Genomic DNA, 16,090 nt, shown 5'->3' with positions numbered 1-16,090 from the left:
TGGCCCTCAAACGCAGTAACGCCGAGATGTGGCTAAGACCCCCGGGCCAGATCTTGCAAGACTTTGCCCCAGAATGAGGGGTTCTCAAGTGGTCGTTCGGGTTATGTCAACTTATAGGGATTAGATGAGTTGACGTTTCCTTTACCATTTATTGGGACTTTCGATTACAGGCTTATTGGCTGAAAGTTCTCTCTACCGGCTGAACTGCTATTGGCCTCTATAGCTATAGTACTGAATGAATATTGCAGCACAGCGTGACGTCAAGCAGCGCCCTTTGGTTGTTGTTTGCGGAGTTCATCCTCGGCTCGTATCGTAACTCGAGAATGCGAATCAACAAAGTGCTGAGTCTGGGTTTACAAAGCTTCTCAATTGCTTCGTAGTTATGAATAGAGCCGAAAAATATAAGCAATAGGTTAGATTCAAGCATGCTTATTGCGCGGATATTTGTACGATATTTTCGTTTCGTTTCTTGATGGTTGAGGTATACCAGCCCATCGCTCCCTCAACAACACCGCAGCTATCGACCTGCATCTCGGCAAAGTCCGCGGCAGCAAAACTACGTACCTTACCCACGCATCAAACGACAAAAATGCCCATCCAGTCAGCCATCCTCCGGGTAGCCCGCCCATCCGACAACATCGACGCCCTCGTCCCCTTCTACGTCGACGGCCTCGGCTTCGAGCTGCTCTTCCGCTTCAACCAGCACGAAGGCTTCGACGGCATCATGCTCGGCCACAAGGACGCAGGGTACCACCTCGAGTTCACGGCCAAGACCGGCCACGCCGCCGGCCGTGCGCCCACGCAGGACAATCTGCTTGTCTTTTACCTGCCCGACAAACAGGAATATGCGGAGGCGGTGGCGCGCATGGAGAGGGCTGGGTTTGGCGCCGTGATGAGCTTTAATCCGTATTGGGACCGGTGTGGGAGGACGTTTGAGGATGCGGATGGGTATAGGGTTGTTTTGGCGAGTACTGAGTCGCCATTTTGAGAGCTATTGAGTGTGTGTAGTTTGATGATTCTGGATTTAGAGAGGGAGAAGCAAATATTGGCAGGTAAAACAGCTACTGGACACTATCTGTAAATGGTATATACAGTAGTAGCTGTAGTAGCTGTCAATGCAAAGTAATAAGCAATACTACTATCCAAGTGGCAAACTATCCAACTTACAAACTCATGCATGCAACGTTGTCCATTAACCAAGTACCAAAAAAGCACACAAGAAACGGAGTAATACTCGGCTGTATCCTCTTCCAATACCAGCACCCCCTTCAGCTTCAGCTGCTAAATAACTGCCCGTGCTTTTTTTTTTTCTCCTTCTTTCGTACCCGCTTTGCGCAGCAAAGTCATGACTAAGGGACCAAGCTATTGGGGTCTGGAATACGCCGCACAGGCGACAAGCTTCAAACAGGCCCCTGGTAAGGTAAGCTGGAGATTCGCCGATACGAGAGCGCAATTCTCCGCAGAGGTGAGCTGAGGTTTTGCGGGATTTGGCGATGCAAACAAACAAACGAGCAGACAAGTACAGACAAACAATTTAGTTACCAAGGAAATTCAATGCTATAATGACTGGCAGCAAGGGAATAAATAGCTATTGGGTCGTAGTAAGGAAGAAGGCGGTGGAGCTGGTTGCCGCTTTCGGACACCTATACATTGAAATCACGTGCCTTCGTGCTTTAGCCGTGCACGTCAAAGAAAACGCAGCTTCACGCCCGTAACTGTCTGCGCAGCTAAATCGGGTAGCTTGGCCAGAGATCCAGGGCACACCGGCGATGGATGATGGATTATCATGCCATCCATGGCCATGATACAGCCAGTTTTGACATACCAAGCTCCACCCGTGAGTTTGTTTCTTGGGCTGGCTTGGCTGGCTGTAGTATTTGTGCGTGCTAGCTAACGAGGTCGGGATAGATCGTCTCCCAACTGTGCCGGCTTCACAGGCTCTGGAAGATTTGAAAGCTGATCCGGCTGCTCACATCTCGACAGGCCTGGCAGCTCTTGACTGTGCACTGCTAGGGCTGGGCTCGGAGGATTCTCAAAATGCTGCTATGCATGGAGGCGTCAAGCGTGGCCAGGTAACCGAGATATGGGGTCCTCCTGGCTGCGGCAAGACTGCATTAGGGTACGAGATCTCAGTGAACTATACATGTTATAGTACCATATGATGAAGCTTGAAAAGACTGACAGATATTATAGGATTCAACTGGCCGCCAATGCCCTGAGTGATGGTAACGGTGTGGTCTGGGTAGGTCGGTTTGACGAATATAAATGAAACTACAACTCTTGATATCGTCACCAGAACTAACACGGGGCATTATCAACAGACTGCTTCCAGAAACTGCAAACACATAGAATGGCAAATGTGCTAAAGACCGTCAAAGAATCCCGAATGTTGGCGGATATAGAGAGTATTCAAGATATAGACCCGGCCAAGCTGGTTCACTACTCTTGCATGACGCTGCCTCATCTGCTTGCGTTTATATCTCGACCAACAACAACCGCCATTGCTTCAGATGTTTCGCTCATCGTCATTAGCTCTTTATCAGCTTTGATAAATTCCTCTTTGCCGAGGTCTTTGGAAGCAAAGGGGAGCAAAAAGCCTGCAAAGGGTGCGTGTACTTATACAGCAACCTCGAGATTTATTCTCCTCTCACATCTGTTTCTTTAGGTCCCACTCAAGCTTCAAAACGCCTTCAAGGCCTGCAGTTTATAATCACCACGTTGCAAAAGCTCGCCGCAACTAAGAACTGCGCCGTGGTACTTTTATCGCAATGCGCAACCAAGATGCGAAGCGAGCAGATGGCTACGCTAATCCCGTCGATCAACACCACCGTCTGGGAGCAGGGCGTGTCTACAAGGCTAGTTCTATTCCGGGACTGGGCGTGGAACGCCAGCAAGTCGTCGAGCGTCTTTCTAGCTGGCCTGCAAAAGGTTGATGGCAGGGTGGCCCAAGACGCCGTCGAGCATGTATCTGCATTTAAAGTTGAATCTGTGGGTTACATTGATCCTCCCCAAGCGTCGGCATTTGCGAAATACTAATCTCAACTTGGACAACAGGCCGGCATATCAAGTGTCCACTACGAAGCCAACAGCTCAGATATGGAGGTGGCGGTTATGGCACCGCGACCAAAGAGGAAACTGGGGCAGACGGATCTGGAGGTGCCGGACAGCGACGACGACGAAGACTATGGCTGGGCAGATGAGGATGAAGATGCGTTGCCACCGCCGCCGTCTCAATGGCAAGGCAGCGAGGATCTTATCTTGGGCGAAAACGCTGGCCTAACCGAGGATGAGTCGGAGGCGGAGGAAGGGCTCCAAGATTACTATTATGAGGACGACGAGACCGGGGATGGCGACCGAAGTAACAACGAGACTGACTGATTTGAATGACTAGCTGACTACTCCGTTCTTGACCTGGAGAGCTGGGCTGAGAAAGAAAAAAAAAACTGGGGGTGGCTTAAGCGCCGGCAAACGGCCGAAGAGCCATTCTGCGCCGTAGGTGTATCCGAGATGGAGCGAAGATGGAGCCGCATCTCCCCACCAAAGCGGGCGGCTTCTGCTCTCATATCGAGACAGAGCCCTAGCGAGCAATAGCATGACGAGGTGGCGGCGTCGTCCCGGCCGGGATGCTAATTTGGGGTTAGATTTCATTTTCATGAATAGATGGTGAACTTGCATTCACGGAGCACTGCTCTATATGATATAGCTGTCTGCAAAATGAGAGCTAATGTTTCTTTTTTCTTTCCATCTTGTTTCTAGTTGATAGGCTAGTCTAGATGTTGTTGCGTTCTAGCTCTACTCTGAACGTTCCAGCTTTGCCTAGTTACAATATTCTGAGTCGTGATAGCAATAAGAAAACTTTATTATGTTCGCATCGTCTGATGACTGTAGCAGCAATGTCGACCTATCACGACGTCATGAACATGGAGTTCAGCTTGGTCCGGGATCTAGGCGGAAATAATTGCCTTTTGCTTTCAAACCCACCTGAGCCTGGGCATTGTCTAGAACTTGAGCGAGATTCATGCCGACATGTGATAAGTTGAGCGCTCCTCTCCCCCAGCCCGTGGATCCATCTTCCCCCAGCCCGTTATATGGCTTCATGTTGAATTATTGACTCGTATGAATTTTTTACCTTTCATTCTGAATAAATTTTTGTTGGTCCATTTTTTTTCTGCCCCGTCTAAAGTCTGTGTCCGGGGAAGGGGAGGTTTTTAAAAGGCTTGGTTGAGTTTACGTCCACAATACGCGCGTGGCTGAGCGGGTTCACAATTTCATTTGACGGCCTATCTGTCTGTATACATGTCTTGAGCGTGAACTCGTAGATATTGGTGCTGGCTCAATGACATATTGTGGCGCAAGAAGAAAATAAGAATATAGAGCAGTGAGTTGATTGATTGGTTGAGTAAGTCAACCCATTTTGAGATGACGCCTTGAATGCTTGGTGCATGATGCTTCTACGACCCATTCACTTAATCGCTCCCCAACAATATTCACCTCAGTCGCATCGCTGCAACCAACTAGCATTACACGCTGCGACTCAACAAGGCTGATGTTAATGCTTCTGGCATGGCACGATACCCGCCTCCGGCTCGGCTGACATGTTTGTAAGTCGGCTCGGAGCTCCCTCGTACTTACAGGGCGTGCGTGCGTTGTAAAGTTGCATGTGTGTCCGGTCCGGCACCTTGATGGGCGATTCGGCGCCACGTCGGAATTCGCAATTTGGCAGCCTGTTCCTTTTCGTTGACGTTTGCCACCCTCTTGGCCCGTTTGGGGTGAATGGACGCCAAGCCACACGATGAGGCTGCGAGTTTTTGTCCTTGTTCCTGGCGGCCTGTCTGCCCTGCCAAGGACATGATCAAGCTGTAACCGAAAGCAAAATTTTCTCCTTCTTTGTTAGCCGCGAGAACAAACAGGGTTGCCTCTGTCTGAATCATTTGCTCTTATTACGCCTTATCAGATTCTCAATAGTGCGTAAAAGAAATATTGCTAGCCTCCACGACAATTGAACTGTCCCATCACAGCTTGCTCCCAGAGCATGAGGCCGCCTTCAGCAGAACGTTCCTGGTCCATGCATTTGCCCACATGCTTCTGGAAAAGTAGAGAAGAGGAAAAATTCTCCTAATTGCATCAGCGTTTAGCCTGGTCTCCACCGTTATCTTTGGCTCTCTCGCTCGCTCGCTCGCTCGTCTCCGTCTCTCTTTTTTTTGCTCGCCGGCTTCGCTGAGAAATTTTGAACGATCCACTCCGACATTGGTGCTGGTTGTACCTGTGGGGAAAAGATACTTGGCGCAAAATCCCCGATCTTGACTCCACGTTTTCGTAGAGACACGCCTCTTGGCCGCTTTTTTTTTCTTCTTCTTTCGTCCTCCCACCAATGCTTTAACGTGCTGAAATTTCTTTCAATGACTTGGTGACTGAGTGCCTTTACTGTACAGCGGGTGAGTGGAACAGACAGCAGGCAGCCTTATTTCATTCCCTTGTGCCCTTGTTATGCACAAATGTGGACTCGAGTTTAGTCCCAGGGCGGCCATGTCATCGTCATTGCCATGATTGCGTGGCGGGAGAGGCCCAAAGAAGCCATGCACGCATGCAGAATGAAGCAATTCGTCCCCAGTAGACAAATTGCGGAAAGCATCAGAAGACAGAAGGCTTTTACTCAGTTCAGTCTGCAAAGCTGGGTGGGCTTCTTTCTGTGCGCAGCCGCCATAAGCCCTCGCTAACAAGCTTGCATTAAAGGGCCGGATTGTTCCAGACAAACATTGAAGCCTTGGCTTTTCTGGCCCCAAGTCAGTCTGAGACATTCAGGCGTGGTGGAGTCTCGCTCTGCTCTGGGGTCTGTTACTTGTACTCCGTATGGGGTCGTGGGATGGTTCGAGAGCTGCGAAAAAGCGCTCAGCCAAAGACGGCCGAACCACCGTGCACGCACTATCTGGGGACAGAATTAACAGACAATAACACGATACGAGGTGCACAGTGGGCAAAGTTGTCAATACGATTACGCAGTTTGCAGCTCTTTGCAAAGGCTCGAACCGTAGGCACACGGCCTGTTGCGTCTTATCGCAACCCGGGCTGTGGTACGATGAGAGCCCCAGAAACGGTTGAGATCATTATTCAATGCCGAGCATGACACATCTGGGCACCATGGAAACTGCACACAGCACAGGGACTCTTTGCCGTTCTACTGAGCCGCCATTGAGGGAAATTTCGGAACCGGCATACACCACTTACCACTTAGTAATTAGCCAACTGGGGAGCGTGGCCGTTTATCAAGGTTGCCAAGCGCTGAGTGAGATGCTACTGACTGATAACAGCTTGTAGGCAGATTGGAATTGCGCCGAGTTCTCCCATGACCCGTCCAAAAAGAACATCGAGTACGGCGCCATCCCGTCCACACAACAGTCAACGTGGTTCCTCCCCCATGCCCGGATCGACGGCTAGCACGCAATAAGCGCGCTGCGGAGATAATGGGCATTGCCTGTTACCGAGGACGGGGAGCAAAGAAAAAAAGAGGCTGCTGATATTACAGCGTGGTAGCAGCATGAAGCGTATTGCTAGGCATTGCAACATTGCAACCGCAGAGAATGCTACCGTAAAGGTTGGATCTGTGCTTAGCGAGCTTGTCTTGTTTGCTGCTACTAGTATTGTGTAATGCCAGTGTGAGCTTGACAAGCTCCAACGAATCGGATGCTTTGCCCGGTTCTTCAACAGACCACCAAATGACTCTTCAACTTTTGCCTTGTTCTCCCACGGAGTTCCGCGGCTATGCCGGGTACTTATGTCTCTGAGCCCTTTTCCACGCCCAATTCGGCCGCTATCAATGCCCGTCAAGAAGCGTACCAGCCAACATGGGAAAATAGACATGGGGGTCGGGTCATGAAAAAGCCGCCATTGTCGGCACGCCCCGATTGGAGCCGACTCTGGAGGTGGAGGTGGGAAACGGGGGCGATTCTCGCTGCAAGCCGAAAAGGGCCGTCGTAGACAAAGTGGCATCACAGAAGCTGTCTAGATCGGGCGATATCACGGGGAGGGCAGGAAATGCTACCCATGTGCATTCCTTTATCGCTTCGCATTACCAACCCCTCAGATAGTCGTCGTCGTTGACAGGGCTATCTGTACAATAGGCCTCATTAGGCCGAGAATGCAGAAGAAATCTCTCGATAGTGCCATGTGCCATACATGGACCTGACACATGCCGAGGGCATGCGAGCGCCGAGCCTAGGCGCAGATACACACGGGCTACTGCTAGCTGGATTCCAGACTTGATCTGCCAAAGCAAAAGATCTTTACGTCAACTGTCCTGTATATACAGTCTAGTCTTGGAATGACACAATCGCAACTCCCCCTCTCCATCATCCACCCCCTCCATTTACTACCTCATGCAGTCTATAACGGGAGCCCTGCATCGGATACGCACCTACTGCTTCCGTGTGGTTACACCAAAGTCCGGGGTGAGGGACAAAGCACAGATGGCAGGGAATAGATCGCGACTGGTCTACGATCGGCTAACAGAAAGCAACTAGCAAAAGCTCCATGCGCTGCGTTGGATAATGCATACTACAGTACAGTACGATAGGTACTAGCTAGAGAATACTCCTTGGCGGCATCTGTAGGTAGTAATTGTTTAGACGAGATCAACATGGGGAGAGAGCCTGGGGTCGGTTGCATAGCCATATTGCTTGCGTTAGTGTAGGCAAACGGCCCTTCTCATTGGTAAGCATGTGAACGCAATGGGTGCTGCAATATATCTTAGATCATGGATCAAGGTTCATATTTAAAGCCGGTGAGGGCTTCAGATTCAGGCCTCGAAGCTCTGCTTCTGAAGCATAATGCATATGCGTATACGTATACCTGTATGAACCTCAACGAGGCTCTTCGAGTAACAGGCTAAATGACAACTTTCATGGGAGCCCTGCTTTCCTTTAGCCGCACTACTTGGATTTTCCCACCGGAGCTTTACGGCCAACTACAGTTTTGTCCAGCTAGGGAAAATAGGCATATTAGGTGGCCGGATATTGAGCAGCCAACGGCATAATGTTGAGATTGCTTGCTATTGGCTCTCTTATAGGAACGACAGGGGACGACACCGAAATGTACTATTCTTAGGTATGTAATCCTACATTGTCTTATCCGCTGCCAAAACGGATGTATTTTCTGAGGCTGAGCTATCTGGGTAAATCTAGGATTGAGATAAATAGTCTCTAGGCTATATCGTGTAGCTCAAAACTGTAGATGGACGTCCAACACCTTTGAGAGAGTAGCTTCGTATCTAAGGGGAACCAAAACAACAAGTAGGACCCGAAGATAAGAAAGTTACATTATGTTAGGAGCAAAAGTTTTACTAATATGCAAAATTATCTCGAAAAACTCATCTTGAATTACTATCTTATAACGGCAGTAGAGGCAATACAAATACTCGCAGAGCTAATGATAAGCTAATCTACAAACTGTAGTTCAACTTCATGATACGTGAACCAGAAATTCAGACAGCCCTTCAACTCATGATAATTCTCCTCCAGCGAGCCATCCTCAGTGACATGGCTACTCTCGCAATCAAACGCAACCTGAGCGCTTCTGGACGTACGAGACTCGTTGATTAGGTCACCGACAGTCCGTCCATATTCCTCGGGCACGTAATGCATGCTGAGAGGCTTGTGCCAGCTTTGGACTTCATCCAAGCCCAGGCGGCACTGCCCCAGGGCTCTTTTGGACCCGTTTTCGTACTCTATCAGTATGCCCTTGCAGAGTTTTTTCCAGCCCACAGTGAAAACGTGCGCGTTTAGTATGCCTTCTAGAGGTGCGGAAGAGAAAAAAGCCTTGGGGAGAAGCGAGGAGCTGACGGCGCCTGGGTAGAGAGACGTTATCGTCGGCGAGATAGTGATAGCAATGACAGTATTCTGCTCATCCACGTTTCCGTCAATCACGATCTCGGCGTCGGGTCGGATCAAAGTCATGAGACCAGAGGCTGGGATCGAATATATGAGGTTTATATGTCGCCACGAGTCTTTTTCCAGCGTGTATACCTCGTCTCTTCCTAGATTCAGTACTTGTCCGTTCCCGTGTCGTGTGCGCCCTTCTTTATAGGGAGTACCAACCGCAATCTTCCCTCCGGCCTTTGTATAGAACTAGGAACAATATGAATGTTAGTTTTTAACTTTCTTGCGATGCTATTATTCTGGTCAAATAAGTGAAATAGTTCCAGTTCAGCTCCTTACCGTAAAGTTGTGTGGTGTATCTGGAGTCACCTGAGTCCTGGCTCTGATTGCGGTGATTTCATCTCGAGCGGTCAACGGCATGTAGATCCATTCAACACCGTCAGGAGCAGGGGAAGTGAACATGGCTTCCATGTACTTGAACTTTTCGACATGAGTTGGGGGATATCGTGTAGAATGCGGATGAATGTCAATGATGCAGTGATCACGCAGGAAGAAGGAGATTCCCGTGCAGCAGTTCGGATTGAGACTGATGGAATTCAGACGTTTGTATTGCCCCATCTCCCATACTTCGAATTCTTTGTGCTGAGAAATGGCTGGGGTGCTCCAGATGCTGATATTTTCTGGCTCAACGTGCAGATGGCACATTCCGAGCTGAAGATGTATTGGTTAGGTACCTAGCTTTAATTGAATGGTCAAAATGGGATAGACACTGATTCACGTACCTCAAATTCTATCTTGGCATCCGACAGCTTTTCAACCGGCTCTACTGCAAACACGAAAGAAGAGGCAGGCACCTCGCCGCCAGTATTTGCTGGGATTTTGGACATCCTTTCAATGCTCTTAATGCCGCGAGCATCAATTCTGAGCTCGATGAATGGCCCAGCAAGATGTCCATCTTGCACAAGCCTGGGATTCTCGCCCCGAGACCACGACAGCACTTTGGAGAGCGGATACGTGGCAGTGCCAAGCGATTCTGCTAGTTCCAGGTCCTGCACCAGCTTAAGAACCGAGCAATATCTCCAGAGGCAGTGCGATTGCGAATGACTCTGGATCAGCTGAGCCACTTCTGGCAGGAAAACATCTCGAAAGCCGCATATTTCACTAATCATCTCCGGTGAAGGCCTTTCCAGAGTGACGCTGCTCATGAAATTGAGCGTCGGCATTCCACGCCAGGCATATCTTTTCCTTCCCGCCAGCCACAGGCGTCTATATATTTCCCTTTTCCGTGCAGGGCCCTCTTCGACGGTTTTGACAACGCACCGCTGAATGAACAGATGAAAACAGTCGGCATGCACCGTTATGCTGTTGTCATTATTCCGGCAGGTGAAGCAGTTGGGACTTTTGCAAAAGACTTGATCTCTGCCGATTATGCGCTGAAATTCATTCTCGGACGAGTAGTTATAGCCTGAAAACCTGAAGGCATTGAGAAACTCGATAGATGAGCCCGTTCGATTGACTGGTTTATATCAAATTCTAGATTACTATTTGCGTCCAGCAGAATAGCTTGTTCAAGATGGAGAAAGAAGAGGGTTTTGCATACTCGAAAGGATGAGACCTTCACGAGGCAAGAATAGCTGCCCACACGCACCGCATTGGTTGTGGATGCGAATATGGCTGCTTGCCAGCCCAGCCGCGTTTGGAGATGCCATGTTATTCCAAGCTGTCAACATGAATAGGGTATGATTCTATGATTGCGTGCTTATGATTTGAAAACTCCTTTTTGTTGTTCTAATATGAAGAGTTCAAACTATTATCGAAACGGCGAGTCACTTATAAAAGATGGCAGTAATGGGCAGCTATTGGGAATCGCTGATGACGACCAAATATCGGCAAGGCAGATTTCTGCCTAGTGTTGTTGGGCGACTCAGCCGCCTTGTTGAAGGATTATGAGGTATAAGCCTCAATTGGTGGAGATGCAGGATCGTACAACAACTATAACAAAGGGTGATACATTCTATCTGCCGAAATACTGCAAACATACAGCCTTGTCAACCCAACACAGCAAAAGTTCCCTTTAACGAACATTGTCATATAATATACCTCAAGAATAGATCGTCTGAATCCTCGAGTATAGTGAGCGCGGCTTGTCCATATCAAAGGAGCAAAGGACTGCCAACATGTCAACTATACCGCTTCTCACAGGCGGCTGAAAGCAAACAATGTATCCGATACCAAATCCCGAAGCCCATGCCTGTTTTACCACTGTGAATATTGACATCCATCGCTTAGAAGCCCAGCTGATTGGCGATTCGTAAATCTAGTCTGCAGCGAACCTGGCAAAGTTCCAGGGTAGGCATGCAGCCTTCGTTTCTTTTTGTCTGGGAGTCGACTTACATAAGCCGCAAACACGTACTGCAAGCCACACGCGCCACACCTGATTCTCAGCTCCGGAAAGTCGCCTTCATGGCTCTTCAACTCGCAATTTCCTGCCAGCGAACAAACGGCATTTCCGACGATTATTCAAATATCAGCACCGAACCGAGAACTGGTGACATGTAATTTCGAAAGGCCTTCACCACTATCTAGCTGATTTAATTGCATTGAACGCTGTGGCGAGGCCAAGACACAAAATTGACAAGAGGTACGACCATCTATTAGAGTTTTTGGCGTTTGCAGGATAGTGAGTGAATCGGTCGCGAGTTGCATCATTCTTCTCTTATTCCTTGTCCTTTTCCTTCTCTTCCCCTTTTGCCTTGTGATTATTTCAAGGTCTGCAGCACGCGCTCATCACGCCTCACATCTTCTTAGTTTCTCAATTTCCTGTGATTCTAGAATGACTCTCGCGTAGAGGCTTCACAGCGCTGTGAGCAATATCGTCCTATATGAAATCTCGATGCGTTTGTTTGCATATGTCCCTCATTTCACCGACCTCTCTATTGTATTCACACTCACTATGTCGTCTTGAACTTTTGCAACTGTTGACTCGTCTCATTCACAAGACATGTGCTAATTTCTTCATCAGGTTATCATCTTACAATGTCTCCTGATCCACCCTCGAAAGAGGCAGCCCCAGAGGCGGCTGCCAATGGCACTACAAACGATATCCCAAACGGAATCTCAAAGGAAGCCCCGAAAGAAGCAGTGACGGAGGTGTCAAAGGAAGCTTCAAAAGACGTTTCAAAAGAAGCTACAGATAAGAAGCCATTCTCTTGGACGTGAGTACTATTAGAAGAAAAGAGAAATTATTTCTGCCAACGTCATTACTCAAATACTAATAATATACAAGCCAACCGCATCCCATATTCGTCATTATCCTTGTAGGTGCCAATGAGCAGCCGTTTGGCATTCAGAAAGACTTTCTCTGCGACCGCTCCGAGTTCTATCAGAAATATTTCCAAGGAAACGTCAGAGAGCCTGCAATAGAGCATATTGTGAAGCTTCCAGATGCAACACCCCAAGTATTCGGGCTGATACAAAGCTTCCTCTACACTGGCAAGATTGGGGATGAGAAGACCAATGCTAATTCCTACGAATCGCTGGTTGGCCTGTGGAAATTGGGTCACAAACTCGCCATCAAAGGGCTGTGCGAGCATACGCTAGAAGCAATGGTGGAATGCCGACGAACCACTGGCCGCATTCCGGCAACGCCTCTTCTCATCCAAGTCTGGCGAGACACTCCCGAGGGCTCTTCCATCCGAGTTCTCCTGCTGTCTTGGGCTGCCGAATATATGAGATCGTCCGATGCAAGAGCAGAGTTTGCCAGATCACTGCCCCAGGAAGTTTTGAGTGAGCTCGTAGTCACAATGAGCTCGTTCGAGACGATGGCTCCTCCAGCTTCAACTCCGACCCCGGCCCCAACTGCCACTGCAGCTACAATTGCCATCGCTGCCGCTCCTCCAAGTTCTATCAAATCGTCTAGTGCCCCTATTACGACGGTGATTCGAAAAAATGTTCACTATCTTGATGAACTGACTGATGAAGAAGCCCTTGGGGCGAAGAAGAAGAACAGGCGGCCAAGTGGCATATCCAGCGATACCGGCTCAAGCCGCAAGCAACATCGCAAATCTGGGTCATCCCCTCCTCTGAAACCGCAGAGAAGACGCACAAGTGCAGCTATTCTAGATGGGAAAACATTTTCCACGCAGCAGAAGCTCGACTTTTGTGCCGACTTACTTAATAGAATGTTGTCAGGGCCAGGTAAAAATACATAACTGTCTGGTACTTTGGCCAAATATGTCACTAACCCATTGATAGGATTTTGGACTCGTCTAGTTGGACCTTTCCGGGAACCAGTCGATCCTGTCGAGGACGGCGTGCCAGACTACCTCGACAAAGTCTCAAGGCCAATGGACCTCAGCACGATCAAGCAGAAGATGGATCAGAAGGAGTACACGACCGATGAGGCCTTCCTGGCTGATGTGCGCCAAATCTTTGACAACTGCTTCACGTACTGGAAGAAGGGCGACCCAATGTGGGCGGCGGGCGAGAGGCTCCAACGGACCTTTGAAGAGAAGTTTTCGCACATGCACAAGTGGATTGCTAAGCTGGGGGGCGAAGAGGGCGAGTAGGTAATCCCGGAGCCCAAAGAACGGAAAAGCTCATGGAAAAGCTTGGTCAAGAGCCCGGTGAAAAAGACGGGATCTGTGACGAGGTCGGCGAAAACGAGTTGATGGAAATACCAGTAATAACTTGAGTATGCTGGGGCGGCTAGTCTATGATGCTGTGTTTGTGTGTTTGGTAAGCTGAGAGGGAGAAGTGTCCTCTTTTTTCCTTTGGCAAAGATAATGGCTGTGGGTTACAGTTGATGAAGCTGTTGGCTTGTTTTATCAATTCAAGATGGCTGGTAGTGATTTGGTAGGGGATGAGACGTTGAGGATGTAATGGTACTTTAGCCTTAGAACATTAGGATCTAGGGCAATTCTGTAGGATTAATGAAATGTGTAATATGGTACGGATAAATAGCTGTTATCATGTCTCTCTTCGCTCCCTTCCCGCTGCGTCTCTGGCTCGGGGCCCAAAGGCCGTTTGGAGATGCGCGATTGCCCATATGAGGTAGACGTAGTGAGCAGTTTAATGAGATCTACTCCGGAGATGTGACTGGGCTACCCATAGCAGGATTGCTGAAAGTAAGTCTATATATTAAGTTTTACAGTATTCTACTCTAACCGGCCGTAAGCCGAGCATTAAACCGATTTGACGCAATCCAAAAATCTGTAACCCATGTGGTAGTAGTATGGAGCATGCTGTATTTACGGGCGTATTGAGTATTATATTGATTACAGCGTAGCTTCTGCCTGTTCGACTGTGAAGACTTGAGCTTGTCATCGCACAGGCGACTACTTGAATGAGTACGAATACCAATCTAACTCACGAGAGCAGGGCTTCATGCGACTGTTGCGCGCCTGTGATATCGCTTCCGCTACTCCGTATAGCAGGTAGCATTGTCATGCTCTGCTCTTGTTCCGCCGGGTATATGCATACAGTACATGCCCAGCCAAGAGATTACAGTTGGTGTTTCGCACGCCATGGTAAGATCAAGGTACCCTTTTCTGTTTCCAATTTCAATGGGCTGGGGGCTTGCATTATGCGTCTGGCACGGCACGGCAGTACTGCCTACTACTGCACAACTCCCGCGAATTAAGCTTCGCCCTTGCTCTGCTACTGTCCGAGCACGTACTGTAGCTAATCTGAGTACTAGTACAGTAACTGCTCATTAATGAGGACTAAGACCCGGGGGATGGTTTTAGGCATGGTGAGACAGCACGTGAACGCGAGGGGAGGACAGACGCATGACTGCATGGGCAGAGAGCGAGATGCGGCAATGTCGGATGCGTGTGATCTGAGTTGGTCTTGCATCCGGGACGATGGTGACAACATTTCTCTCCCTACATCTCCATCTCTCCATCTCTCCCTCTCAGTCTTTCTTTTTACTTCTTCTGCTGTGCCATATAGCCGCGATCGGCAGTGGCCAACCCAGCCACCGGTAATTGCTCATCTTGCTGGCGGTGAGAGGGTAACGCTGCCTGTGCTTGATTGGTGGATTCTGAGCCAGCATTGGTGAAACCAGGATCCTTTGGTGTGTTGCTGTACTTGTACAACGAGTGCAAATTATGTGCGCGATTGTGCCTGGGCCTCTGCATAAACAGCTTGCAATAGCTGTAGTAAATCATCAGAGCGCGTCCTGGGCGGTAAAAGCCAGTGACCCAAAGCCCGTCCAATATCAGTCGCATGGGCGTGAGCGAGATGCTATCATGTCTTCCCACCATTCTCCGCAAAATGGCCGACGTCGCTTAATTACCCCAGCGCGGTTCATGATCTACTTACTCATCCCCTAGAAGCGAGAACATGCCGGACTTGCCCAATGCTTTTTCTTCTTTCGAATAGGCAGTCTTTATTTCTTTTCGTCACCGCCGCCGCCTGTGCTACTGTACCACTACAGAGGAGTGGCGGGCCTCTGGAATATTGCCCGGGGGCCACCATCGACAAGTGGAGATGAGGAAATGAGCTTGTGCCTGGTACCTTGCAGCTAGTGGGTTTAGCCTCGTGTTTGCTGCTCTAGAGGTCTGAGGCTAACGTCTTTCTGGACGGTTGGGCTGGGGACCTTGGGCTTTTGCTTGAGCTGAGGGTGGGCGGGAGCTGCGAAGATTACTCGTGGCGATGGCCTCGTGGTGGTGAGTTGGTTTGATTTGATTTCTCGTGGGCGCGTAGAGTAGGAGTGTCACAGAGTTTTGAGCAGAAGCTGCTGGGCGCTCAGAGCACCGGAGCTAGCTGCCTATATATAGATGAGTGAATGGTCTGTTCGATTAGCTGCATCTCGCCTCTTTGATTCTGTCGTCTCGCTTCTTTGTCTTCTGGCGTCTCGTCTCGCTTCGCTTCGTCTCGTCTCGGTGTGTGCGCGCACTGAAGAAGTTTGGCGCTGCTGGGAAATTGCGGACTTCGAAAAAGGAGTAGCTGCTAGGTAGGGGGCACCGCTGGCGAGCTGCCCAGGGGACCCATCCACTAACCCACTAGCTCCAGGTACCCAAACCTTGCCCTGTAAATCACCAACTCTGAGCTTCGACCAGCTGCTGCGTGGCGCCCATTGGCTGCTGCGCTGGCCGACCCCTGCTGTCCTCTCACAACTCCATCCACATATCGAAAAGCTTTTTCTTCCAGTCTCTCCCACCTTCGTTTCGTCCTTCCTGCAGTTTTATTCACGCTCATTGAAACACGCAGAGTAT

The 16,090-nt window shown here is 49.4% G+C and overlaps 5 protein-coding genes across 5 annotated transcripts; 4 read left to right on the top strand and 1 right to left on the bottom strand.

Moving 5' to 3' along the window:
- Positions 1–589: 589 nt before the first annotated feature.
- TGAM01_v201695 (prolyl oligopeptidase) lies at positions 590–988 on the top strand (the record flags this gene model as incomplete). The annotated part of the gene is made up of 1 exon (XM_024548823.1): positions 590–988. The coding sequence occupies one exon, from the start codon at positions 590–592 to the stop codon at positions 986–988; it is 399 nt and encodes a 132-aa protein (XP_024406434.1).
- Positions 989–1,786: 798 nt separating this feature from the next.
- TGAM01_v201694 (hypothetical protein) lies at positions 1,787–3,378 on the top strand (the record flags this gene model as incomplete). Its single annotated transcript, XM_024548822.1, has 6 exons — positions 1,787–1,841; positions 1,909–2,119; positions 2,194–2,242; positions 2,333–2,606; positions 2,666–2,988; positions 3,055–3,378. The coding sequence occupies 6 exons, from the start codon at positions 1,787–1,789 to the stop codon at positions 3,376–3,378; spliced, it is 1,236 nt and encodes a 411-aa protein (XP_024406433.1).
- A 2,213-nt stretch (positions 3,379–5,591) lies between these two features.
- TGAM01_v201693 (hypothetical protein) lies at positions 5,592–6,435 on the top strand (the record flags this gene model as incomplete). The annotated part of the gene is made up of 3 exons (XM_024548821.1): positions 5,592–5,689; positions 5,734–6,028; positions 6,316–6,435. The coding sequence occupies 3 exons, from the start codon at positions 5,592–5,594 to the stop codon at positions 6,433–6,435; spliced, it is 513 nt and encodes a 170-aa protein (XP_024406432.1).
- A 1,994-nt stretch (positions 6,436–8,429) lies between these two features.
- On the bottom strand, positions 8,430–10,039 carry TGAM01_v201692 (hypothetical protein; the record flags this gene model as incomplete). The annotated part of the gene is made up of 3 exons (XM_018807249.1): positions 8,430–9,119; positions 9,210–9,581; positions 9,653–10,039. The coding sequence occupies 3 exons, from the start codon at positions 10,037–10,039 to the stop codon at positions 8,430–8,432; spliced, it is 1,449 nt and encodes a 482-aa protein (XP_018659583.1).
- Positions 10,040–11,906: 1,867 nt separating this feature from the next.
- Positions 11,907–13,438, top strand: TGAM01_v201691 (hypothetical protein; the record flags this gene model as incomplete). The annotated part of the gene is made up of 3 exons (XM_018807248.1): positions 11,907–12,085; positions 12,157–13,067; positions 13,125–13,438. The coding sequence occupies 3 exons, from the start codon at positions 11,907–11,909 to the stop codon at positions 13,436–13,438; spliced, it is 1,404 nt and encodes a 467-aa protein (XP_018659582.1).
- Positions 13,439–16,090: the final 2,652 nt, after the last annotated feature.

Source organism: Trichoderma gamsii (assembly GCF_001481775.2).
Source record: "Trichoderma gamsii strain T6085 chromosome Unknown Scaffold_4.2, whole genome shotgun sequence".
Classification (NCBI taxonomy): Eukaryota; Fungi; Ascomycota; class Sordariomycetes; order Hypocreales; family Hypocreaceae; genus Trichoderma; species Trichoderma gamsii.
This window is presented reverse-complemented; position numbering and strand designations above follow the sequence as displayed.